General features: G+C 47.4%; 1 protein-coding gene and 2 long non-coding RNA genes across 11 annotated transcripts in view; 2 read left to right on the top strand and 1 right to left on the bottom strand.

Moving 5' to 3' along the window:
* MAG (myelin associated glycoprotein) overlaps positions 1-22,698 on the top strand; it is a 69,399-nt gene extending 46,701 nt beyond the window's left edge. For 8 of the 9 annotated variants that reach the window (XM_081920636.1, XM_081920642.1, XM_081920639.1 and 5 more), the window contains 9 exons: positions 1,058-1,132; positions 7,232-7,600; positions 9,549-9,845; positions 11,118-11,375; positions 11,884-12,144; positions 13,078-13,365; positions 14,447-14,543; positions 18,100-18,199; positions 22,237-22,698. In XM_081920636.1, the coding sequence (XP_081776762.1) occupies positions 1,058-1,132; positions 7,232-7,600; positions 9,549-9,845; positions 11,118-11,375; positions 11,884-12,144; positions 13,078-13,365; positions 14,447-14,543; positions 18,100-18,199; positions 22,237-22,377 (1,886 nt within the window). In that variant the 3' untranslated portion in view covers positions 22,378-22,698. Of the gene's footprint in view, positions 1-1,057; positions 1,133-7,231; positions 7,601-9,548; positions 9,846-11,117; positions 11,376-11,883; positions 12,145-13,077; positions 13,366-14,446; positions 14,544-18,099; positions 18,200-19,342; positions 19,379-22,236 lie in introns of all 9 variants that reach the window. The other variant, XM_081920637.1, reaches the window with a different exon arrangement.
* Positions 22,693-26,024, bottom strand: LOC309375355. Its single transcript, XR_014170845.1, has 3 exons — positions 25,960-26,024; positions 23,740-25,884; positions 22,693-23,699 (listed from the first exon to the last, which is right to left on the bottom strand). It is a non-coding gene; the product is annotated as an uncharacterized lncRNA (long non-coding RNA).
* Positions 25,799-26,422, top strand: LOC309375403. Its single transcript, XR_014170911.1, has 2 exons — positions 25,799-25,880; positions 25,962-26,422. It is a non-coding gene; the product is annotated as an uncharacterized lncRNA (long non-coding RNA).
* Positions 26,423-27,253: the final 831 nt, after the last annotated feature.

Below are 27,253 nucleotides of genomic sequence, written 5' to 3'. Positions count from 1 at the left end.
TCTGGCTGCTTTCCCTCTATTCTTCCTAATGTCTCAACAAATGAAACCGATTTGTTTTTTAAAAAAAAGATGCATGAAAGAAAAAAATACAAGAGAGACATCGCACATACCTTTGTAAATCAAGAAAATCTTTAATAAAAATACATTTTTTAAAAAAAACCTATTTGTAATTGTTTTGATTGACATTGTTGTGACCTGGAATCTTATGGTGAATGGCAACTTCACAACGATGGTGATGATGGTGTTAACCTCTGCTGGTTGCTGCTGCAGGTTTCCTGTTGCCATTTTAGCTGTGTATTCTTTTCCTTTCTTTGATTGTATTATTGATTATTGCTGTGATTTCTTTGTTGTTGTTGTTGTTGTTCATTTCCTGATCTCTGCTTTGGAATGTTATGCTTTGCTTTGTGGTGGCAGATTGATTTTCGTTTGTTGCTGGAGTGCTTTCCTGTTTTACTGAAATAGTGATGTCGAATTGGGTTTTATCTTGTACACCACCCAGGGAACAGAGGGGATGGCCATAGATGCTGGTACAGATGGGGCTACTACACCTTTAACAACTTGCCATTCAAGCTGCGCTACTATTAAAGGTGCAGAAGCCCACTTTTGCAGCCGGCCGTGGCACTGTGGGTTAAACCACAGAGCCTAGGGCTTGCCGATCAGAAGGTCGGCGGTTCGAATCCCCACAACGGGGTGAGCTCCCGTTGCTCGGTCCCTTCTTCTGCCAACCTAGCACTTCAAAAGCACGTCAAAGTGCAAGTAGATAATTAGGTACCGCTCCGGCAGGAAGGTTAACAGCGTTTCCGTGCGCTGCTGTGGTTCGCCAGAAGCGGCTTAGTCATGCTGGCCACATGACCCGGAGGCTGTACGCCGGCTCCCTCGGCCAGTAAAGCGAGATGAGCGCCGCAACCCCAGAGTCGGCCACGACTGGACCTAATGGTCAGGGGTCTCTTTGCCTTACTGTATGTAAAAGGGCCGAATAGATAAATATTACAGGAAGCCCAAGCAGTTGTTGTTATGCTGTTGATTTAAACCTGCTTCTTCTTCTTCTCTTCCTTAGACCAACCATTGCAAAGTAATAACAGCATGAAGTGCTTCTACAAAGCTCTCCTCGTCTCCTGGGTCCTGTTTGAAGGTATGTCTCGGAGGCAGGGAGCAATCTCGCCTCTGATGTTCTCACAGCCTGCAAAGCTGTGACCCACCAATCCCAAATGCAGACCCACCAGAAGTGTAAGGATGTATGGAGACCCTCCAGAGGCATGCTAAACAAAGGGTGAGGAACCAAGGGTCCAAGGGCCAAATAAAGCTTCCAGGTCTTTCCATCTGGTCCTCAAGACTCTCCCTAGGCCACACCAGTGCCCGTGACACACCCCCCTCATTGGCCCTTCTCACCCCAAGCCCCACAAGCCACCCTTTGAGGCAGTGATGGCCATCAGCTTGGATTAGGCAAATTCATGGAGGATAAGACTAGCCATTGTGGCCCTAATGGCTATGTTCTGCCATCACTGTTGGAGGCAGTAACACCCTCAACACCAGTTGCTGGGAATCACAAGTGGGGAGAGCACTCTTGTGCTCGGATCCTGCATCTGAGCAGCCACTGTGGGAACAGGATGCTGGACTAGATTGGCCATTGATCTGATCCAGTACTTGTGTTCTTCCTAGGGGCTGCACCCTTGCCTGCTCGGCTTACAAAGCCCCATTCCTCTTCCCAGCAGATGCAGCCACCAAGCTTGCTTTTCACCTTCTTCTGTTCTGCAGCTCCATTTTGCACCCGTTCATCCCTGTGTCCATGCCTTCACCTGCTCTTTTTGTGGAACACCCCCCTGCACAGAAACCACACCCCTGGTAACATCCTGCATGCTCGTTCCCCCCCCCCCCATGAATTGCAACTACCAAGCTTCCTTTAGACCAGCCTTTCTCAAATTGTGGGTCCCCAGATGTTGTTGAACTACAACTCCCATCATCCCTAGCTAGCAAGGCCAGAGCTCAGGGATGATGGGAGTTGTAGCCCAACAACATCGGGGGACCCACAGGTAGAGAATCGCTGCTTTAGACCATGGCTGGCAAACTAAGGCCTGGGGGCCGGATCTGACCCAATCGCCTTCTCAATCTGGCCCGCAGACGGTCCGGGAATCAGCTTATTTTTACATGAGTAGAATGTGTCATTTTATTTAAAATGCACCTCTGGGTTATTTGTGGGGCATAGGAATTTGTTTATTTCCCCCCAAAAAATATAGTCTGGCCCCCCACAAGGTCTGAGGGACAGTGGACCGGCCCCCTGCAGAAAGTTTGCTGACTCCTGCTTTAGACCTTCTGCCCAGTTATGAAGCTACCATTTCACACCCCTGCTTTCATCTTCAATCCCGTTCCCACACCTCCTACTCCCAGCCTTTCGTCATCCCCTTTTGCACTCCTCATTTTCACTTCCATTCCCTGTTTTCCTCCTCCTTCTCCTTACATTTCTCAACTCTCCTTTGCACACAGATCACCCCTGGGCTCATGCCTGCTCTCATCTATTCTGCAGCCGCCTCTGTGCACACACAACCCATTCTAATATATGTTACTGTAACTGTAGCCTGCCGGTTAGTTTCTTCAGTTGGAGAAGGTTGAGTTCAGTTGATGGATGCTTTATGTGCATGTATGGGTGTTTGCTTGCTAATAAAACATTTCTTCTAAATTGCTACGTTGAATCTGGAACTTCATGTTGAAGACAACACATGGTACCAGGAGTGAAATACATTGTGTGAAGGTACTATGGAGTATTTGAGGGCCCCACATCCTTTATTTCTCTGACATCAGACAGTTGAGGAATGGAAGAGAGAGAAGCTTGAAACAACCTATGTTTTCCCTTCCTTTTAGCGTCCCTTCCTTCTCACTGTACTTAAACAACAGAAGAGGTTTGAGTAAAGCAGGGATGGCGAGACACAGGAGAGTTGTTTTCTTAAACAAAGAAAGGAAGAAACCAGTTTTAACAAGGATAATAATAATAATAATAATATCTTTATTGTCATTGCCCCCTCTCGGGGACAACGAGATTAACGATAAAACAGCAGAGATGGGTGGAACAGAGAGGCTAACACAGAAAAAGCTAACACATAAAAGCTAACACATCAGAGACTTTCCTTTCTCACTTTACTCAAACCTTGTTTAAACCCAGGATTGTGATGTGGCACTGCAAATCCTCCATTGCAGGCTGCATGATAATAGCCTTACACACACACATATATACATACGGTACATACAGGCAGATATTCTTAATGTGTCCTGGAACTGTGATATTGCCTCTTTCTTGCCTAGACAGAGAGGTATGGATTTTGCAAGGCACATGGCTTGTATGCAGCCTACTGTATCACATCTATTGCTCTGCCCATTTTTTGGCCTCCTAATGCTGGCATATGGAACGTGGCTCCAGGACTGAAAAATATTCCCCCCTCCTGTGCTAAACCTTCTGTGTTTTGTTGCTCCATCATTGCATTGTACACAGCTGATGCACTCGTTTGGCTGATGCACTCTCCTGTTGCAAGCAATGGCTTCAGCAGCACAGGGGATCTGACCCAAAGCAAAAGTCCAGATTCAGGCAGCCAGAGCAAGGCGAGGCAAAGCAGAGCAAAGTTTAGTTCATCCTTTTCCAACCTGGTGCCTTCCAGATCTTTTCAGCTACAGTTCCCATCAGTCGTGATCAGGGATGATGGGTGGTGCTGTGGTCCAACGCATTTGGAAGGTACCAACCTGGGGAAGGTCCTAGTGAGACGAGGCAAGTGCCAAGATTCTTTGGTACCTTGGACAGCTCCATGCAAGGCTCAAACAGAAGAGCCCAGCTCAAATGTTGTTTCAGCACCAGCCAACCTCAGACTGAGCCTTAAATGAGGAGGAGGAGGAAGATGATTATAATTTATTATTATTTATACCCCACCTATCTGGCTGGCTTTCCCCAGCCACTCAAGGCAGCTCCCAACAGAATATTAAAAACACAATAAAACATCAAACATTAAAGACTTCCCTAAACAGGGCTGCCTTCAGATGTCTTCTAAAAGTGAGACGGTAGTTTATTTCCTTGACATCTGATGGGAGGGTGTTCTGCAAGGCAGGCGCCACTACTGAGAAGGCCCTCTGCCTGGTTCCCTGTAACCTCACTTCTCGCAGTGAGGGAACTGCCAGAAGGCCCTTGGAGGTGGACGTCAGTGTCCTAAGTAGCTACATCTGCCTTCAGCCAGAGGAGCTGCCTCAGTTAAAAAATCCCCAGCCTGCTTTAACAGGCATTGGCTCTGATGAAGCAGGAGGATACTGTGGTTCCACTAGGGCTTCTGAGTGGAGGTCAGAGGTGGGGCAACACAATCTCCTTGGGCTGAATAGGTGCTCATATTATGAGCTCCTCAAGTGCCCATGCTACTGAGTTAGTATGAGCATCCAGGGTTTGCTCAGAGGGCAGCTTCTTGTCTCTCTCTCTGAATCCCTGCCCTTATTCAACCCATAGATCATAACAGAGACTGGATCATAGCAGTACATGCCTACTCCAGATTGTGTACAGCGATTGAAGGTTCTGGCTCACCTAGCTTGTGTGACAGCCCCCTCAGCTACCCTGTTTAGAAGTCTACTAAGGAGCGACTGCGTTATTTGACTAAGTTGGAAGAAAGCCAGCGGGGAGCTTGTTGGTTTCCTTATGGGCCCTTTCCTTTTCTCCCCCTCACTCCAACATTGTGTAGGTAGATCCAGACAGATCTCTGCCGAGTGATGGAATTAATTTTCACCTTTTTTTTTGTTCTTTTGGCCATTACCCATAGCCTCGTTTGCTATGAAAAGCAAAGGAAGCTGTGTTGATCCAGGAAAAGGGGAGGAGGGAAATCAAAATTCCCACAGTTGGACCTTGAATGCCTCTATAGGACCAGTCAAAACATCACACAGTAACAAGCACAGGCTTTCAAGTTCTCCAAAACTCTTCACTGGGCTGGATGTTATATACAGCAGGAGAGAAGAGGGAGGGAATTAAAAAAGATTTTCCCCCAAATAGCCTAGACATTGTAGGGTTGTCATATTTCAAAAAGTGAAAATCCGGACACAAAAGTTTTTGAGGTGTTTTTTTTTTTTGCAAAGTCATTGGGCTTTTTCCAGTTTTGGCCAAAGTTCTTGAGCTATTTTTAAGGAAATTCACCAAAGTCTACATTTCCGACATGGGCTGCCATACATCTGGATTTTCATGGACATTTTTAGCAATTTCCACCCGGACACTGTTTCTGATGGCCGAATCCTGGCTATGTCTGGGAAATTCCAGATGTACCATAAGGTCTGTATCTACTACATCAGTCTCAAAATGAAGGTAGCCAGCTTGTTTGGATACGGTTGCTTCCAAGCAATCTGTCAGTAGTGGACGGTGTATTGGGCTGCTGGTGCTTACCTGACCTCCCAGCAACCCAGTCACTGCTGTTTACTTGGAGAGAGAGGCGGCGGGGAAGTCAGTGCAGTGCACATGGAGCCAATGCAGAACTCCTACCAGAATGTTTGCATCATGCTGATCTCCCCACTGCCTCTCCCCTCTCCCTGTCGATAAGTACAGAGACTCAGTTGTCAGGAGGTTAAGTGAGCAGTGTCACCGCACGCCACCAGCTGCCACTGCAATTTGTTTATTCATCCTGTGCATTTCTTTGCACAAAGTTTGTGGGGAGGTAATGCGATGTTGGCTTGCTTATTTGAGCATTCGTTTTGTTTGTGGGCAGGTTATAAGACGTCGTGTCAAGCGATTGCTTTCCCACACTTTCCAGTGCATTTCCCTGGCACTTTCCTTACCGCAAAAAGCTCGATTTTTTTTACAGAAGCGGATTTGTTGCGCAGGAGTGCCAAATCCACTTCCGTTGCGCAGCCTAACTTTGCCGGTATGCAACTGAATCCCGCCTACAAAATAGCCACAGTCTGGAGGTGCCCTTAGTCTTCCTTAGGTGCTGCTACAAATTGTAGGTTTTGCCTATAATTCTGGGACAAGGAAGCAATACCTGAACCCCCATTATCTAGACCTGTCTCCAGCATTAAGCAAAACATGGTAGGCAGAGAGAGAGAGAGAGAGAGAGAGAGAGAGAGAGAGAGAGAGAGCAATCTTTATTTGAGCAAAGATGGAGATTAATTTTAGGTGGTGTTATAGTTAAAAGAAGAGAGAGAATCAGCTGAAGTGATTGAGCATTTACCTCAAAAAGTAAAGCTCCTCTTCAGGTGATAGAAAATTGCCTTCCTTTACTTGTAGATTCTGCTTCCAAACAGAGAAATTTCTCTTCAAGGCACATAAAAATCAAAGGAAGCCTTTTTGGGCCCAGTAGGGGATATGATTTGCATGCACGTTCAATTCCCATCATCTGTGGATAGGGCTGGAGAAGGCTCTTCTCCAAAACCCTGGAGAGCCTCTGCCCATTCATATACACCAGACTTTCCCAACCTGCCACCTTCCAGGTGTTTTGGACTCTTATCAAGCCCAGCCATCACTGCCAACCATCGGAGATTATGGGAGCTGTTGTCCCAAACACCAGGAGGGTGCCAGGTTGGGAGACGCTGGGGTAGACAGTCCGAAGCTAGACAGACCAAGGATGGGGAACCTGCAGCTTTCCAGTAGTTGCTGGACTCTGACTCCCATCCTTCCCAGCCACGATGGCCAGTGATCCGGACGAATGGGATTTGTAGCCTTCTGGGCCACAACTTCCCCATCCCTGAGATAGGCCAGTAGCTCGATTTAGGCCACGTTCACACCATATATTTAAAGCGTTATGCTACCACTTTAAACATGCATGGCTTCCCCCAAAGAATTCTGGGAGCTGCAGTTTGTTATGGTTGCTGAGAGTTTTTAAGGGACCCACCAAAAGCTGTCAATCCCTCTTCAAAGAAACTCTGGAAACTTGTCGCTCTGCGATGGGAACAGGAGACTCCCAACAACGCTCAGCACCTTTAACAAACTACAGCTCCCAGAATCCTTTGAGGGAAGCTGCAACTGTTCAGAGTGATATGGCACTGCTTTAAATGTATGGTGTGAATGTGGCCTTGGTCTAGAGAAGCTTCCTAAATGCTATGTATGTATATACAGTATAAGCAAGTGGAAACAAGGCTGCTATAGGTAGGAATAGAGCCTTACGGTGCTGCAGCAGCGGTTTAGCCTTGAAAGCAGGATGCGCAGGGGAGCATGCCCGAAAGACGTACAAAACAGAGGAGGAGAGAGATGGCCTTCTCTTCATGGCTTCCTCTGTGTTTCTCTCTCACACAGGGGTCCTGGCTGGTCCATGGAGTGCCTGGATGCCTGAGCACATGTCCGCCTTTGAGGGCACCTGCGTCGTCATCCCTTGCCGCTTCAGCTACCCCGACGAGCTGCGCCCGTCGGCCGTGCACGGCATCTGGTACTTCAACAGCCCTTACCCCAAGAACTACCCACCTGTGGTCTACAAATCCCGCACCAACATTGTCCACGAGAGCTACTTGGGGCGCACCCGCCTGCTGGGAGAGCTGAACTTCCGCAACTGCACGCTGCAAATCTCCCGCCTCAGCCCCGAGCTCACTGGCAAATACTACTTCCGTGGGGACTTGGGAGGATACAATCAGTACACGTACCCTGAGCACTGCAATCTGGAGATCATCAGTGAGTACCAAGCCAGGCCTGCTCTAATTCCCTTTTCCTGGGGGAGGGGGCCTTTGTGCGCTGTTTTATTGAACAAAGACTTTACATCTCTGCCAGACTGTGCTTCTTGTCTGTGCTGACTTGCATCTGAACCAGCCCAGAGAGAGGCAAGTCAGGCAAGTGAAGGGCCAGGTGCTTCCCTCTCCTCTCCTACACCACTGTCTCCCAGAACCAGGAGGGGAGTGAAATGGGAGGAGCAGGGGAAGTTGTCATGCAGGCATAGTCTCCGGCTGCATGCATACAGCCCATCAGGGGAAGGTACATAATCCGGTGGAGGAGGTGCTGTCCCTTGTAGCTGCAATTGCTCCATAGCACAGACCTGAAAATATCTGCCTAGACACTAGATTGGTGTGTGTCAGGATGTTGTCACCAGCCCCCAGCTGGTTGCCCAGGAAAATATAAAGACAAGGAAAAGTTTCTTACTGTCCTTTTTCATTTCAGTCTTTACAGAGAGAGGCTATAGAACCCAGCCTCTTGGATAATGGCATTGTCCCAAGTGAATCTCCACCCCCTCCGTCCCTCCCACTTCCTCATTCGTCACTTCTATGGGGGCTGCTACCTGCCCTCTGTCTCTTTGCTCTCCTACTTTCAAGGCTCGCCAGGTTCCGTGAGATGGAAGGTCTGGGGCGCTTTCCAATGGCAACCTGTCAGCCGAGTGTTGTCCCGGCTATCTCATGATTTTCGAGCTTTACCCATCATCTGCCTCTGAGCTGCTACCTCTCTCAAACCCCTGTTGTCAATCTAGACTGTCTTCCTCTTCCTCCTCCCTGGAAGGGTCAGGGTGGGGAGGCGGTCTCCACCTCCTCCTCTGCCCAGTCCCTGGCATTGGGCACCCCCCCCCTGAGTTCTTCAAGGGGAGCACTGAGATGCGGGAGGAGGAGCCTGTCTGGTTGTAAGCAGGAAGGCTCAGAGGAAGCAAGGCTGAGGCTGGTGGGGCAGCGCCCCATTCCCTCCTGCAGACCAGCCTCCACTGTTGGTGTCTCTTTCCTTTTTTAAAATTTTATTTATACTTTTCAGATATATACATTTCACTGATTTTACAATCATTTTGACATTTTAAACTTAACTTCCTTCCCCCTCTTTCTGTGGTTCCTTAGATTTATTTTTAATATCTTCCGCATATCCATATGAACTTAACTGACTTATTTATTTATCTTCTTTAAATATATACTCTTATATAGCTGCAGGTTATAACAATAATCCTGCCAGTGTTTTTATCTGTTTACAATTTATCTGTAAATATTCAATAAACCATTTCCATTCTTTTATAAAAAGTTTGTTATCTTGATTTTACTCTTCCAGTAAGTTTCGCCATTTCTGCATATGCCATAAGTTTTTGTATCCATTCTTCCTTTTCTGGGACTACTACTTCTTTTTCTTCTTCCAATTTTTGGGCAAGTAACACTCTTGCCGCTGTAGTCACATACATAAATAAATTTCTATGCAATTTAGGTAGTTCTATCACAGAGCCTAGAACTTGCTGATCAGAAGGTCGGCGGTTCGAATCCCCACAATAGGGTGAGCGCCCGCTGCTCAGTCCCTGCTTCTGCCAACCTAGCAGTTCGAAAGCACATCGAAGTGCAAGTAGATAAATAGGTACCACTCCGGCAGGAAGGTAAACGGCGTTTCCGTGCGCTGCTCTGGTTTGCCAGAAGCGACTTAGTCATGCTGGCCACATGACCCGGAAGCTGTACACTGGCTCCCTCGGCCAATAAAGCAAGATGAGCGCCGCAACCCCAGAGTCGGCCACGACTAGACCTAATGGTCACGGGTACGTTTACCTTTACCTATCACTATAATTCCCAAGAGAAAGGCTTCTGTTTCGTTTTTTTACAAATGTTCTTTTAAACATCCTTTTCACTTCACTGTATATCATTTCCCATTGGTGTCTCTTTTCAACCGCCCACAGACAAACCCACCATTGTGAGCCCCCCAGAAGTGGTGGAAGGGACCGAGGTGGAACTGCGCTGTGTGGTGCCAGATAACTGCCCTGACATGAAGCCCATCATCACGTGGATGAACCACGAGAACCTGGCCGAGCACTCAGTCTACGCGCAAGTGGAAGAGGAAGGCGGCACCTGGTCCCTCGTCTCCCTGCTCAAATTCATGCCGTCGCGCGAGAACCATGGGCACGAGCTGGGCTGCAAAGTCACCTACTCCAACACCACTTTTGAGTTTGATGGGTTTACTACCTTAGATGTCAAATGTGAGTCGGGGTTCCTAAGTGGCTGCTGCTTCGTGACTCGATACGTTCGTCTCCCTAGGTCTCAAGGTGGAGAACAGGCCTTGCCACCTCTTCTTTTTATCCTCACAGCAACCAGGGCCGGCCCACCCATGAGGCAAGGGGAAACGACTGCCTCAGGTGGCAGCATCCACGGGGACAGCAGATCCGGCCTTCGAGGAACGTGTTGCCCGCTGTTGCTACCACTGCTGTGTTAAACAGTGGTCTCTTTTGTTGCACTCCTTGGAGGCTGGATCTGCTGCCATCTTGGCAGCTTCCCACAACGACGCCTCCGCAACGGCTTCTTGGCGAAAAGGAGGTGATGGTGGTCTCCCTCCACCCTTGTTTCCAATGTAGATCTTCATTCCGCTTTTGTTCCTGATGTAGATCTTCACTCACCCGTTCTTCCCTAGCCTGGGGGCGGGGACACCATTTTGTGCTTTGCTTCAGGCGCAAAAAAGTTTTGGCTGGCCCTAACAATGGCCCTGTGAGATACTAGCTGGCCCAAGGCCACCCAGTGGGCTTTGGGGAGGTGGTGGTGGGGTTTGAACCCAGGTCTCCTAGGCCCCAGTCGGCACTATAACCACTACAACACATGGGCTCTCACCACATTTTGGTGCTGGAGGACCCCTGAGAGAGCTAGTGTGGTGTAGTGGTTAAGAACGGTAGTCTCATAATCTGGGGAACTGGGTTCACGTCTCCGCTCCTCCACATGCAGCTGCTGGGTGACCTCGGGCCAGTCACACTTCTTTGAAGTCTCTCAGCCCCACTCACCTCACAGAGTGTTTGTTGTGGGGGAGGAAGGGAAAGGAGATTGTTAGCCGCTTTGAGACTCCTGAAGGGGAGTGAAAGGCGGGATATCAAATCCAAACTCTTCTTCTTCTTCTTCTTCTCTGGAACCAGGGATGTTTGCTCAATGAACATCAAGTCCCCATGTTCTGCAATGAGGAAGGGCCTATTGGGTTGCTTCTACACTGGGAGTCTTTAATGTCTTTTGAAGCCCATAAACAAACCTTGGTAGACCCACACTGTAGATTGAAAGCACATCCAATGCATGTGACTTTCCCCAGATATTCCTGGGAACTGTAGTTCGCTCAGGGTGCTGGGAATTGCCATTCAGGGATGGGGAAACTACCATTCCATGAATCTTTGGGGGAAGTCGTTTGCTTTAAATGCATGATGCAGATAGCCCTGGTTACTGCATGGAGAAACCAGAGCACCTCCCTGAGGCTGATCTCTTTTGGCTTGCTTCCACAGACCCGCCCCGCATTCTGCAGGCGAACTCTTCCGTGGAGGTCATTCAGGGCTCGCAAGTGGTGCTGGTGTGCTCTGTGGACAGCAGCCCCATGGCCTTGATCTCGTGGCTCCGAGAAGACGAAATTCTGCACGAGGACATGGCGGGAAGCCTCACGCTCCATCTGGACAACATCACCCACCTGCAGGACGGCATCTATACTTGCGCGGCTGAGAACATTTATGGCAAGGACAACCATTCCCTGGCCTTGGGTGTGCTGTGTAAGTAGCCAGTCCTAAAGCCCTGAAGCCAATTCAGGGGCGGGAGGAGAAGCCTGCAGTGCAAACTTTGCAGCAGGAATTGAGATACTCGCTTTCAGGCATCTGGACCTCAAGTCTTTTATTTATTCTGAATGCTTCTATACCACTTCTCCACAATGAAAAAAAAGCAGTTTATTGGGGGTTTTCAGAACACATCGACACCAAACTTCATTAACTGCCATATATAATAATTTTATAAAATAGCAAAATACATATGATAAATACATTATAGTTATAATATACTGTGTTTTTCTGTCTATAAGATGCCCCCATGTATAAGACACCCCCTATTTTGGGGGACTCAGGTTTAGGAAAATGGGGGGGAGAGTATAAGACGCCCCCTAATTTCTGACATTATTTTTTAGGGAGGGGAAACCTAGTATTATACACAGGAAAATACGGCACTTAATATTTTTACTATGTGTTCCTTTGGTGGAAAAGACGGCTTTTGGTTGTTTCCCCCTCCCAGATGCCCCTTGGAAGCCTGTGGTGAACGCCTCTGTGGTGGCCGTCGAGGGAGAGCCGGTCACCATCCTGTGCAGCTCACAGAGCAACCCTGAGCCCATGATCACCATCTTCAAGGACAAGAAGCCCATGGCCATGGGCGTCTACCAGAACCAAGTGGCTCTGGAGTTTGAGTCTGTGACGCACGAGGACGACGGGGAATACTGGTGCACGGCAGAGAACCAGTTTGGCCAGCGCAGCACTGCCTTCAACCTCACCGTTGAATGTGAGCACTACGCCTGGGGCCCCCAGAAACTCTTGTGGGACATAAATATGTTTTGGGTGGTATCCAACTGTGGCGCCTCATTTTCAGTGGACTTCTGCTCATGCAAGCAGGATTATTCATTCCACTCTCCCACCCACCCTACCCACCCATATTAGCCCCCAAGCCTCAGCTGCCTCATTCTGCCTAGCTGTAGGGCCACCACCATATTCTGGACTGATGTCAGCAGCTCTGACCGAGTTCTTCTAGGGGCTCACATCTGTCAGCCTCTGGCTCGGAGGTCTCTCAGTCTCTAGTAGCAGCTTCAGAGCCTTGATGCTGGTCTGGTTCCCTGTCTGATGCCTTTGCTGGAGACTCTGCAGTCTCTTGACTCCTGAGTCTTGACTGCAGGTGGTCATTACAGCTGGCCCATTACCTATGGTGGCATGCCTGTGCCACCATAGGACAGCTCCTGGTGTCCTGACACAGGCTTTTGCTTGTGGGCCCACCCAGCCACCCAAAGGAGCACGTGCAGTCCAGCAAAACAACTGGACTAATCTGCTGTTGCTCCTCCACCTCTTTCACAAGAACGTAAGAAGTGCCTGCTGGGCCAGACCAGTGGCCCATCTAGTCCAGCGTCCTGTTCTCACAGTGGCCAAGCAGATTCCAGTAGGAAGTCTGCAAGCAGGACTCCGGCACAAGAGCACTCCTCCCTCTTGCAGTTTCCAGCAACTAGTATTCAGAGGCAAGGCTGCCTTCAACAGTGAAGGCAGAGCTTAGCCATCATAATTAGTAGCCATTGATAGCTGTCTCTTCCAGTCCTCTTTTAAAGCCATCCAACTAGGTGGCAATTGCTGTCTCCTGTGGGAGTAGGTTCCGTAGATTAACAATGCACTGTGTGAAGAAGCATTCTCTCTCTCTCTCTCTCTCTCTCTCTCTCTCTCTCTCTCTCTGCAGTTGCTCCCCTTATCCTTTCGGACTCCAAGTGCACAGCCGCCCGTGACACCGTGAAGTGCATCTGTGCGGCCAAATCCAACCCGGAGGCTGTGATCACCTTTGAGCTCCCCACGCGCAACGTGACGGTGAACGAGACCGACCGGGAGTTTGTGTACTCGCAGAAGACCGGCTACATTGTCACCAGCATCCTGACCTTGCAGAGGGAGGTGGACTCCCAGCTTTACATCGTCTGCTCAGCCAGGAACTTCTACGGCACCAGGAACCAGCAGCTGCAGTTCCACCACTCCAGTGAGGGCCCTTCCAGGCAACTGCCCCACCTTGGTCCCTGCAGTTCTCACGAGGCTCATACCAGTCTTGTCCAGGGGTGGCGCTGTGGGAATGGATTTAGACACCAGGAGGGGACCTATTGTTTAGTTATTGTCCTTCCTTGCTCACGTGATTGAGATCAGCAGAATAACATCCTTTGCAGCTTAAACTTGGAAGCAAAGACAAGGTTGATTTAACCTTCTAGAAACAATAATCCAGGATGCTTTAAGGCAGACTGGATTTTCCCTCATATTACCCCTTTTCACCCAATTAAAAACAACCATCACACACTTCTAGCTGCTGGATGACTCAGCCGGTAGAGCATGAGACTCTTCATCTCATGGTTGTGGGTTCAAGCCCAATGTTGGGCAAAAGATTCCTGCATTGCCGGGGGCTGGGCTGGATGAGCCTGGTGGTCCCTTGCAACACTACAGTTCTATGATTCCACATAGCTTTTGTGAAGAAGTAAAAGTAGAATTTACTTACATAATCTAGGTCTTGAAGCAGCAGTTGCAGTAGCAAAACGAAGGCAGGTTTATAACTAGTATCTAAGTTACAAAAGTACAAAATGTAAGTTCAAAAATGGTGCCTGAGCTGCAGAGCTCAGGTACGCACGTGTGGTCAGCTTGGAGGCATGGTAAAAGAAGAGAGATGCACCCAGGCAGGAAGGATGTATGTATGTAGCGTTTCAGATTCCTGCCAAGGCAGACAAAGGAAGTGACCTCACAGAGTTCTCTAGCCAATTTTACAAGTAGCTCTGTGAGATTCAGCCCCTCCATGCGTCTATCTGGCAAAACATGAATTGTTGGCTTGTCAGCAGTAATGTCCCACTGGTGCCGCACATTTCAGCCAAGCAGAAGGGGGCAAAGTAGGGCCAGGAAGGGGCATAGCCTTGGGAGGCAGGTGACGACTACAGAAGAGGTATAGCCGGTGGTGGCGGTGGGGTGTTAGTCCTAAGGACCATCTAGAGAGGCCTAGAGGGCTGCATTTGCCCATGCTCTGCTGAGACCAGGGACTACCTTGCCAATCCTGTGCATTTCTCTCTCTCTTTTTAATTTTCCAGATAGTCTGATGTGGGCAAAAGTGGGGCCTGTTGGAGCGGTGGTAGCCTTTGCCATCCTCATAGCGGTCGTGTGTTATGTCAGCCAGACCAGGAAAAAGTAAGTTTTTTGTGGTGGGGGTTCTCAAGCCCTCCCTCCTTCATATTGCCTCGTTTTCTTCCTGTAAGAAATTCAGACTCAAATTCAAATCTGGGAAAACATCACCAGAACCAGGGCCTTCTTTCCCCGGTTTTGCACCAAACACAGAAAACACACTCCCTCCCTGCCTCACTGCAGCCATGCTCCTGGAGCCAGTGGCTGCACAATCAACCAATGACCATTTGACCATAGGAACCTAGAAACTTGCTTTATATTGTGTCCATCTAGCTTAGTATTGTCTACTCTGACTGGCAGGGACTCTCTAGGCTTTCAGACAGGGAGCCTTCTCCACTGTCCTGGGAGATGCTGTGGGACCTTCTAAATGTTCCACCACTGAGCGATGGCCCTTCTGTAAGGCCTCCAAAGGCAACTGCATCCCACAGAGGCTGCGTCTCCTCTTGCACGAGTGAGAATGCTCCAGCCAGCATTGGCTACAGAGCTATATAATAATAATAATAATAATAATAATAATAATAATAATAATAATAATTTTTTATTTATACCCTGCCCTTCCCGGTTCAAAAACCGGGCTCAGGGCGGCTAACAACAAATTTAAAACAATTAATTATAAAAGCAGCATAAAATACAGTATAAAAACATGAATAACAATAAAATTCAAAAATCAATTTAGGGGAAATAAGCATTAGATAATCCCCAGGGCTAGCTGGCTGAATTGGTCCTACTTGGTCCAGTAAGGAGGCCAGGGGAGAATTAGCTGTGGGGTCTCAGAGCAGGTGATCGTCATAAAAGGGGAGGGGGAGGGAAGAGAAGGGAAATAAAAGATCAGGCTGAATTCAAATGAAAGGCCAGGCGGAATAGCTCTCTTACAGGCCCAGCGGAAGGAGGTTAAATCCTGAAGGGCCCTAGTCTCATGGGACAGAGCATTCCACCAGGTCGCAGCCATCACTGAAAAGGCCCTGGCCCTGGTGGAGGATAGTCTGACTATATCCAGGGTGCTGACAGGCCTGGCCCAGCCTGCTGTGAATCAGTAAGTTTCGCTGCTGCAGGCAGCTTCCGCTGAGCCTTCAGCTCTGACGAGACAGGGCAGGTTCTCTCTATTCATGGTTTGTGCAAACAGTGGCTTTGCATGATCTCTAAGCCCACTACTACAGTCTCTACAGATGTCCTGGGATGTGTGAAACTGCTGTCACATCTCAAACACTGCAGGCAGAGGTTTCGCATGACTTGTGATTTGCTCCTGCAAGACTGTCCACTGAAGGAAGTTTGTGTATTGAGCGGCAGGTCACTGTTTCACACATTCACCTCTGGAGAGTGGGGCGAGGGGCAATGTTTGCCACTCAACTTCCATTAAAACACATAAGGACGTAAGCACAGCCCTGCTGGATCAGGCCAATGGCCCAGCTAGTCCAGCACCCTGTTCTTGCAGAGGCCACCCCCATGCCTGTTGGAAGTTGAGGTGCAACTCAGCCTGCTCAGAAGGGTCTGCCTGGGGTAAAGGCAGATAGAGTGTGAAACTTCCAGGTTCCTAAACTGTCTCCGTCTCTTTGATCTCTCTGCTACCTGCCCACGAAGTCAAAGGGATGTGTGTTAAATTGCGTCCTCTCAGGGTTCTGAGAGTTGTCAGGAGACCCTCTCATCACCTCCTAGAACTGCAGTTCAGAGTGGCCTAACAAGCACTCCCTCTTTCCAATTCTCTCACAATTTTTCTCTGGACCTTCATTGGTCAAGGTCCCCTTGGATGTATCTTCCGGGAATAAGGTGGCAAGAATGATTTCTCTGTTTCTCCACCTAGTTAGTTATTGTTATGTACTGAAGTTCTCACCCTGGGCCAGCAGGGGGATACTGTAGATAGTTATGCAAATAAGGGATCGAAAGTGACGATCAGTGATAGGATAGTTTTAGAAAATTGTTACAGTTACATTGTACTGGAGCTCTATATAAGCAGGCTGACTGAACCCTTCAGTTCAGTTCTGTCCTGGCCTGTGAATAAACAAGAGCTGTTTGAAGAATGGCTGTGTCGTCTGATATGTTCATCCACAACTTAACAGTTATCTAGGACTAGAGAACTCTTACCTATCAAATATATACTTTCCTTAATAAAAAATAAACTTCCTTATGGTATACTAGGTCATTTCATTAACGTCTGCTGTTGCGTGCAAACTCCGGTATGCTAACACAACTAGGGCTTGCCAAGTCAGACATCATGCTAAACCATCATCAAGCTTCCTTAACCATAGCCTGGTGTGTTATCTGAACTGAGCCCCAAAGTGAGGGATATACCTATATAAACTTTCCCTAAACCATGACTCAGTGATAGAGCACATCCTTTGCATGCAGAAAGGCTCATGTTCTACTCCCTGCAGGTAAAAGGTAAAGGTCAATGTTAAGTCCAGTCAAAGCCATCTATGGGGTTGCGGCGCTCATCTCGCTTTCAGGCCGAGGGAGCTGGTGATTGTCTGCAGACAGCTTTCCAGGTCATGTGGCCAGCATGACTAAACCACTTCTGACGCAACAGAAAATCAGAGCGCACGGTTTCTGTGACGGAAACCAGAGTGCATGGAAATGCTGTTTACCTTCTTGCCACAGTGGTACCTATTTATCTACTTGTGTTGGCGTGCTTTTGAACTGCTAGGTTGTCAGGAGCTGGGACAGAGCAGTGGGAGCTCACCCCATCACGGGGATTGACCTTCCAATCGGCAAGCCCAAGAGGCTCTGTGGTTTAGACCATAGTGCCACCCATATCCCTTCATCACCAACTAGGACTGGGAGAGACTCCAGACTCTGAAACTCTGGAAATCTGCTCTCAGTTGAGACAACTGATTCTGGGCTAGATAAGCCAATGGTCTGAATCAGTATATGGGAGCTTCCTGTGTTCCTAAACAGGATGTCCCCAGTTTCATTTGCAGTGCAGCCAAGAAGATACTGAGAGTCTCTGTGGCTTCCTAACAAACAATATAATCTAAGAAACAAATTAGCACTCTTATTATACTCTTAGTGGAATTTTAGAACCCAGTCCACAATCCAATTAAATGCAAGTAATTGGATTCAAAATTATTTCAGTCCCACTGCAATCAGCGAATAATACAATTTTGAAAACAAATCAAAACCCAAAACTTGAATTTCCTGCCCATCACCCACTGAGGACAAGATTATTAAAGAAACAGAAGATAATTGAGGATTTGCAAATAGTAGAAAGATTGGATCGTTTATCCTGGCTGGAGATGATTGCCAAAATAGCTATCAGGCCTTGAATATGGAAGTGCACTTATCAAAGCTGTCAGATAATCCATTGGTTAATTAATGAATTGTTTACTAATCACTCATCAGCTGTGATTGCAAATCTGAAACTCATCATGCTAATGAAAGAAGCAACTTGGGATTCTGACTGATTTACATTATATAGCCTGGTGCCAAAATAATAATAATAATAACAATTTATTATTTATATGCTGCCCATCTGACTGAGTTGCCCCAAAATGGAGGTGTTGGTTGGAAACATGGACAGAGTTTGACATTATAAGTCTTTGTCCCTTCCTTATTTTATTCTTATTCCCAGGAAAAGCATGAACGAAAGTTCGAGTTTCATGCAAACAGAAAACCCTCCTGTTGCCTACAGCGGAGACTACAGGACTCCTGGCCATCTGGAGAAATCAGAGGTACTGATAAGAGGGAGGGCGATGGGGGTGTCCCATGTCCCCTTTTGGAAGCAGTATGCCTCTGCTGGGCATCTCAGGTGGGGAAAGTGCTGCTGTGATCTCGCCCGGCTTGTGGGCTTCCCTTTTTCATAGAATTGTAGAGCTGGAAGGGACCACGAGGGTCATCTAGACCAACCCCCTGCAATGCAGGAATATTTTGCCCAAAGCAGGGCTCAAGCCCACGACCCTGAAATTAAGAGCCCTGTGCTCTACTGACTGAGCCATCCCTTCAGTCAATGAGACACCATCCCTTGAACATCTGGTTAGCCACTGCGAGAACCAACCACACAGAGAACCATTAAGCGAAGGAAGCAAAATGTGAATGTTTCTTTCTCCCTCCCTTGTGATCTGGCAATGGGTATTTGGAGGAGAGAGAGAAAAAGAATAGTTTAGGAAAGAGCCTCGTTCGGATTGCCAGAAAAGATTGGCGGTGGGGAACCAAAGCTGCATGCAGAAGCAAAAATGAGCAAACATCCTCTTTTTAACTTGTAACACGTTTTGAGTTGTTCATGTGAGAGCGAGTGCAGGTTATTTCCTACAGCAGAATCTTGCCATTTTTCAATAAAATGGGGGAAGGAGGAATCTGGGGAGGGACTGGGAGTCAACACGAAGCAACTCAGCTTGTAAAAATGGAGGCAATCAATTTTAAATCAAAGCAGACAGGAGGGAGCCTGGCCAGACAGAGAATTGTAGGGTTGGAAGGGACCACAAGGGTCATCCAGTCCATCCAGTGTGACCCCAAGATTTTGAACCTCATGCTCTACTGACTATCCCTGGGAAGAAATATTGCTTGTTAGGCCGCTCTGGGAGCTGTAGTTCTAGGAGGGGGAATAGAGCGTCTCCTGATGACTCTCAGCCCCCTTAACAAACTACAGCTCCCAGAATCCTTTGGGAGGGGGAAGCCATGGATGTTTAAGGTGGTATCACAGCGCTTCAAATGAAGGGTGTGAACGTCCCCAAACTGTGCCCCACGGCTCAGATCTGCCTGTCTCCCAAGATGGGGCCCCAAACCCAGCTATCTCACTTTGCCTCATGGCAGGGCTGATTCTAGGGTTAGCCTTTCTCAGTCAGGTCACTAGTGACTGCTGTTCCTTTTCTAATAAGGAGATCTGCTCCCTGGAGAGCCACTGACCTGGGCAGGTAAGTATGGACCTCTCCATCCATGTGCATAACACCGTCCTTTTTGTGTATATGGCATCCGGGCCTTGGAAAACAGAATTCTCCTGGTTTGGACTGAACGGGGGGATGGGGGGATGGAAGTGGTTCTGGTCAATTCTGCCGCCCCCAGGCAGCTGCAGTTTCTGATCAGATCAGACAAGGCAGGGTTGATGTCAGTCAATTCTGGTGTCTGTTCTAACAGAGGGTGCTTTCAGGTGCATGACGCTTACATCGCTTTTATGTCTTGCATTTCCTATGTGCATCATATGGCGTCAGTATCTACCGCTAGTGACTGGTGCCTTGTGGTAGGAGGCAGGGAGGCCAACCGTAGGTGGCACCAGAGAGGGCTGCCTGAAGGCAGGGTGAGGTTGGTGAGGCAGTGCCCCTATTTGCCCAATTGAACCAGCCTCCTAATATACCTCCATTGACTAAGGGGAAGGCCAATTTGTGTAGATGGCTTTTAAAAAGGAAACACAGACCCTCCAAGTGTCCCTATTTTCCAGGGACAATCCTGGATTTGCAGAAGCCATCTCGGTTTCTGATTGATCCTGGAATATCCCGCTTTTCCTTACGAGGTCCCTATTTTCATTGGAGAAATGTTGGGGGGTATGGAGTCATGTGACCTCTGAGCCAAGGAGATAAGTAACTATACAACCTTTAGAAGACATTTGAAGGCAGCCCTAAATAGGGAAGGTTTTTTAATGTTTAATGTTTTATTATGTTTTTATATATGATGGAAGCTGCCAAGAGTGGCTGGGGCAACCCAGATGATGATGATGATGATGATGATGATGATGCTTGAATAGGACATCCCTATTTTCATCAGAGAAATGTGGGAGGATATGTGCATGTTGTGGCTTAATCTAGGTCAGATCTTTGCTGGAAGGGGGTCTTTATGTCATTGAAATTCTACTCAGTATTGATCCAGAGCATTACTCCAACGTATAGTTAGCAGAGTAAAACTTAAACACGTTGCAGGATTCCCCAAAAATAGACCAGAGGCTACTGTATTTCATCCAGCAGAGCTTTACTGCTGCTGAAGGCAAATGAGCATAATGGTCACAAATCCAATACATTCAAGATTGGCACAGTCCATAAGAAATCCAGTTGCAGCAGACTTAACTTAAACCTACAATAACTTATAATAAATCTACCTTAATACTAAGCATACTATGTACAGAACACCACACTGGAAGGAAAAGAGATAGAAAGAGAAAGTGAAACCCAGGCTCCCTCTGACCTTTATTTTATACTCAGCATGACCTTGACAGAAAGAGGTAACAGAACCAGTTTAAGCCAGCTGTACTCAGCGTTTCTGAAGGAAAAACCCAAATACAGTGGTACCTCGTGTTATGGACTTGATCCGTTCTGGAGGCCCATCCGTAATGTGAAAAGCCTGCAACTTGAAGTGCTGTGTCTGTGCAGGCGCGGCGCAGTTTGGCGCTTCTGCACATGCGCAAACCGTGATTTAGTGCTTCTGCACATGCATGAGCAGTGAAACCCGGAAGTGACCCATTCCGGTACTTCTGGGTTGCCGCAGGGCGCAAGACAAAAACACGCAACCTGAAGCGGACATAACATGAGGTATGACTGTATCATGAACCTTCTGATTGTTTCTTTACTACAGAGAAGCTTCCAGAACCCTCTTGAATTAATTAGAATAGGAAAGATATCTACACATCAGATCAATACTTTCTGTACTAAGAAATGCAAACTGAGACTTTAACCCTTGGCCCTGTTGCAGTCCTGATCTGGATTGGCGCGTCCCATGCCTGCCTCTTTAAAAAAGTCAGTGATTCCATGTCTCGTTTCGCTCAAAAAGTGTCTTTCTGATATGAAAACGGCCCTCTGCCTTGGCCTGCACTGTGCGAACAGCTTCCATGTGTGTGCATGCATCATGGGAAGTCCTCGAGCCGCTTTTAATGTTGCTTGTGGAAACGCACCGGATCGTTTATGTCAAAGCTGTGTGTTTCCTTGAGTGTGCCTCTGCAATGGCTTCCCCCAGGGTCTGTGTGTCTGTCCTTCCCAGGCGCTGTTAGGCCTTTCCCTGCCCTTGCTTGCTTCTGTGACATGTAAACTTGTGGTGAAGACAATATGGGTTATCTGTTTTCAACGGAAGGGCCCGATCCTGAAACATAAGATGTTCATAAGAAACAGGAACAAAGTGCCTCTGAACAGGTGCAGAGTGCATTTGGGCACCACCGAGTAACTGCAATGCTTTGGTTTCCACGTCACAGGGTAGGGGTTCCAGATAGGCTTGATCTGCAGCACGTCCGTCGACCCTTGTAGCTTAAAATACTGCTTGGGTAAATGGGTTGGTTGAAACCAACAACATATACTGAACCAAGCCATTGGTCTGTTTACCTGGGGGACCAGTGGACCCTCGGGATGTTGCTGCATTACACCTCGCATCATCTCCTGACCATTGGGCTACACTGCCTGGGGATTATGGGAATCAGAGTCCAGCAATATCTGGAGAGCCACAGGCAGGGGTCAGCAAACTCATTCAGTAGGGGGCCGGTCCACTGTCCCTCAGACCTTGTGGGGGGCCGGACTATATATATATTTTAAAAAAATATGCCCCACAAATAACCCAGAGGTGCATTTTAAATAAGAGCACACATTCTACTCATGCAAAAACACGCTGATTCCCAGGACTTAGTTTGCCTACCCATGGCCACAGGTTTCCCCATCCTTGCCGTAAGAGAACGAATGTGTTTGTGTTGTCTTCCAAATAGCGAGTCTTCAGGATTTAAGCCCCCGCAGCAGTGAGTTCCGCAAATCCGAGGTGTGATCTGGGGGGAGCCTTCAACCTGGTCTTCTCTCTCCCGCTCCTGCAGTATGGGCGCTGCGACAAACGGCTCTTGAACAAGGACCTGGGCATTGACTACGCCAACATAGACTTCACCAAACTATCCACGAAGGACAGCTACACCCTGACGGAGGAGCTGGCTGAGTACGCCGAGATCCGAGTCAAGTGAGCCCTTTCCCCAGCCACCGCGGCAGGCAGCTCCCATGCACCGCCACCCATTGGAACTATTCTAGTCTAATGAAACGCCTGGCCACGCCTCTCGGCTTTGGCTTCCTAGTCCTGAGAAGACCCTACCAATTGGTTTTGATGTCTTGATGCTCGCCCTTTAAACGCTCATCTGTATCTCCCTGGGCCCCTTTCCTTCCCCTCTCCAGATTGCATACTGAAGATCAATCTAATGCAGATTAGTCTGTCCACTAGTTTGTTTGTTTTTAATTCTTTCTTCTTTTTTTGCCACCCAATCAGGGTGGTTACGAAATTGTGGGGTGCACGGATGGTTTGCGGCGGGCTGGTGGTTCTAATCCAGAACTGGGAAACAATTCTGGGTTACTTCTGAGATTAACAAATCTGAAATAGCTGAGCGATCTTATATATGCACAGATCCAAGAATAGGGGAGGGGGTCACCTTTCTGTATCCACAGCAAGTGGACCAGATCCCCTCCAGGGGAGCACTTGGGTCTTGGTCTGGCACAACCAGTGCTGATGAACACCTGCTGTGGGTCTGACCCATAGCTTCAAAATGTCCATTTCACATTCCAGATCCCGCTTTTAGAAAGCACTGAGCTCTTAGTTAAAAGAAAACGGAAGTGCTTAGAGGCTGCGTCTCACTTAGGACCCCTCCTGACTGATGTTTTCCCTTGGGTTTTTTTGTTTGTTTTTTTGTGGGTGTGATTCTGCAACATATCCTTGATGCAATAATAGTGCATTAGTGGCCGTCCACATGCCATTCCGCTTTATTGTTCTGAGATGTTTCCCAAATTCCACCGCGTTATTGACACCTGGAGCAGGACACCCTTGCTCTACAGCCCAACAAAAGCAGAACGACGTCATGAACAAAGCTCAGGACGGTTGCCGTATAAAAAGTTGCAGCATTTCCACTGGAAGCTTGGAAACATAGCAGTGTGTGTCTGCCCCCAAACTTTTGCAGGTGCAAACAGCATTGAAAGCAAGGTTGTGTGTGCCATCCTGAGCACAAATCCTCATGAGTACACAACCAAAATGACTTATGGAGGGGTCCTTATGTAAACATGTGCTGGTCAGCAGTTCCTTCCCACCCTTGCAGCCTTGGTTTTTAAAATCCAGGATCAGAAAGAGAGGCGGGGGGGGTGTGCAACTACCATTTACATACTTGGCTAATGCACGTGCAAAGTGTTTTCTCCAGTGATGCTTAATGTCCTTTTCGCATATCTCTCATCTGTAAAGCAGAAGGTCAATTGACGAGAATGTCAGTTCTGCTTTTCTGTGCTGTACTAAGGTGCATTCCAAGCAACGCTAGCGTCTCTTGTGAAAACACATTACATTTCACTGATACGTATGTATGGCTGAATACAGTGCAACAACATCTGCCCAGTTCTGCTGCCATTTGTCTTTGTGGCACTGAAGCTCAGTCTCTGAACTGCAGCCTGTTCAGAAGGCGGATGTACTGGGCAAAAACTCTTCTCTCTATAAAATGGTGTCCCGATCTTGAGCATGTTAGCACCAACAACAAGCCTGCTGCCTTTGATTGCATTGGAAGACATGAGAGAAGCATCTTGGACTCTTCAACCCAATCAACAATGCTAGCTGTATATCGCGACCTCCTGATGTTTATATGACTTCATGTTGAAAACCCTGTTATTTAGCAAATTTTATTTTGGTTAACAGGAGAAGCAGACATTGTAGTTAGCTGTGTTAGTCAGTTAAAAGAAAGAACCCACTCTCCCCCAAAAAACCCCAGTATGGTAATAATACAGTTATTGAGAATAACCAAAATGCTGCAGGTTCAACATGAACAAGCTTTAGAGTTGTTCAGAGCTCTTCATCAGATTATGAAGAATTTGGGAGGCCTTGAAAGCTTGCTCATAAGTTTGTAATATTTTGGTTTATCCTAATGAAACTGTTTCTCGTATGCGGCTTTGGGAGAAATAGAGCCTCTCATAAGCCAGAAGATGAATAAAAATAATTCAGCAAATATTATTTCTTTTTAAAATGCAACTCACGATTTGTGAGCTAGTTCTGTAATAGGTGAGGTGCTGATAAGTTATTTTTGAAGGCTTGGGTTTAGCAACTGGGCCAAATCTGCTTCTGCAGCCCATATCCCTTGCAGAGTTAGGCATGTCTTAGCCCAGGGATGGGGCATATGTGGCCCAGGGGAAATTTCCAAACTACAGAACCCATTATCCCTTACCCTTGGCCACGTTTGCTGTGGCTGATGGGAGCTGGGGCCTGCCAACATCTGGAGAGGAGAGGCAGCTTCCACACCCTGTCTTAACCCATTGAAATCACCTGAAATCGTCGTTTCCACTGAACCTGCTACCTTGACGAATGGCCTAACCTGAACCCTAAGTGTTGTCAAGAACCAAGGGCCTTGGTTTTGAATTGTCCGATAGATAACCAGTTGCTAACATCACATGCATATCTGTAGCTCTATGAATGGGGGGCTCTTCTTGCGCATACAGCAGCTACAGCAAGTAGGGCCGCCACGCTCTTCAGTGGCCCCGCTCCTGAAGTTTTTCAAGTGATTTCCATCTCCCGTATTCCAATAAAAGATTCCGCTGCACCTCTTATCGCTCCAGGTCCCATCCTACGCAGAAATGTTTAGCTTTAAGATCAAGGCTCTGCCCCCAGTCTCCTCTTTCCAGCATGTTTGTACTGTACAAAAACGTATTGTATTTTGCTGATCAGATTACTATCAAATCACAAAAAAGCTGGGAATTCATGAAACACAGCTAAGGTGGACTCCCTCACCGCCTGTTCCAATGAAATGACTTTCCACCACAGGCAAATTAGTGTGTTTGTGTGTGGGGGAAAGCTGTGGTCCCTGATTTCTGGTATAATAAGCACCATCCGATACAGGTTGTTTATTAGTGATGGTATTTAAAGCAAAGTCGGTGTAAACCAGAGATACACTCGGATGAAAGAAGCTTGTTTTCCTCCTAGCTTTGTAACCCAGCTAATACTTCCTACCACTTCCCACTCCCCTTAACAGCATTAATCTCTAACCTTCCAGGAACGATTATGGTATGTTCTATTTATTGCAAAGATGCTTTTTTTGGGGGGGGGTACTTTTTATTAGGAAGGGGAGGGTGGGGAGGATATGAAACTGGAATTTAATAACATGTTCTAAAGATGAGCATATACACATTTTGTCAGAAGTAATTTCCGCTGGCCTAAACAGGAGTTACTCCCTTGTTACTAGGGTCTAGTAAGTCTGTTTGTAGGACTGCAGCCTACAATATGAAAATATTCCTTATACTGAGTGACACAGTGACCATGTGGCCCCCTAACAAAGCTGTCCAGGATTTCAAATGAGGGATATTCTGAGCCTTGCCTCAAGATGCCAGGATTTGAACCTGGAACCTTCTGCTTGCGAAGCATGCCCTTATGTGATCATAAGCAGCAGGCACACTTTGAGGGGAACAGGGTGTATGTGTGTGTGTCGCTTTGCTGAGGAACCAACCATATATATATATGGTTCCTATATACGAAAGCAAATATATATATATATATATATATATATATATATATATATACACAGTATATATATATATACAGTATATATATATATATATGCTAATTTCAAGTCACCCTTTAGTTATATACCAGTCAACTTTGTCAGTTTCCCATATGAGCAATTTTAGCTTGGTTGTAAATAGGGTTTAGATAGTTAGGTTTAATTTTAAAGGCCACTGTTTGCTCTCTAACTTCATTAAGTACATTCCTCCATATGTGTGTGTTTTTGTGTGTGTGTGTGCATGTGAGACTGAGTGAGAAGTACTCTTGTGTTTCGAATGAGTGTTGGGCAGATGTAAATCTCTATCACGATCTCTATGAGCGGTCCAGCCAAGCAAACGAGGAAAGGTCAACCCCACCTATCAGGTTGGCAATATTAATCTTAAGAAAAAAATGCTGGGCTTTTGTACAACTTTGGTCCCACAATACAGCAAGTGTTTAATGACTTTTAACCCATCTGACTTTGTACCCTGAAAGAAATAAAACAGTATTTTACAAAGCCATCTTGTGTCTTGGCTCCTTTAAGTGGCATCTGCGGAAATCAAAATCGTTTCTCAGCAGCAAGGGGGCATTAGGAGTGAAATCAGGTGAAACATGGCACAGAGTCCCGGTGTCCATTTGAAAGAGGCACTGCCTTCTTCCTCAGCACAAGATCTTGGGGTTTTTTGGAAAAAAGAAAAAGAAAAGAAACACCACTATGGCAGAAGTTTCCTCTGCTGATCACTGAAATTAAAGTCAGAGCTGCCATATTTATGGCAAAGACACACAGCGCAGTATGTTTCTGCCAAAAATGACAACGCAGTGATGTGTTAGGGAACCTTTCCCCCCATATTCTCTCTGGGTCAAACCCTTGGGAGTCACATGCAAGTGGTGGCCAGAGCTAGAGGCAAAAGCAGGGCAACGAATGTACACTTTGCCTTTGCACAGTTAAAGGTAAAGGGACCCCTGACCATTAGGTCCAGTCGTGACCGACTCTGGGGTTGTGGCGCTCATCTCGCTTTACTGGCCGAGGGAGCTGGCGTACAGCTTCCAGGTCATGTGGCCAGCATGACTAAGCCACTTCTGGTGAACCAGAGCAGCTCACAGAAACACCGTTTACCTTCCCATCAGAGTGCTACCTATTTATCTACTTGCACTTTGTGCTTTCGAACTGCTAGGTTGGCAGGAGCAGGGACCGAGTAACGGGAGCTCACCCCGTTGCGGGGATTCGAACCGCCGACCTTCTGATCGGCAAGTCCTAGGCTCTGTGGTTGAACCCACAGCATCACCCATGTTAGGTTAACACTAATTCTAGCCTCAGGATAATGAATGCAGCTTTGAACTGCCACCCACAC

Source organism: Podarcis melisellensis (assembly GCF_964234715.1).
Source record: "Podarcis melisellensis genome assembly, chromosome: 8".
NCBI classification, from domain to species: Eukaryota; Metazoa; Chordata; class Lepidosauria; order Squamata; family Lacertidae; genus Podarcis; species Podarcis melisellensis.
This window is presented reverse-complemented; position numbering and strand designations above follow the sequence as displayed.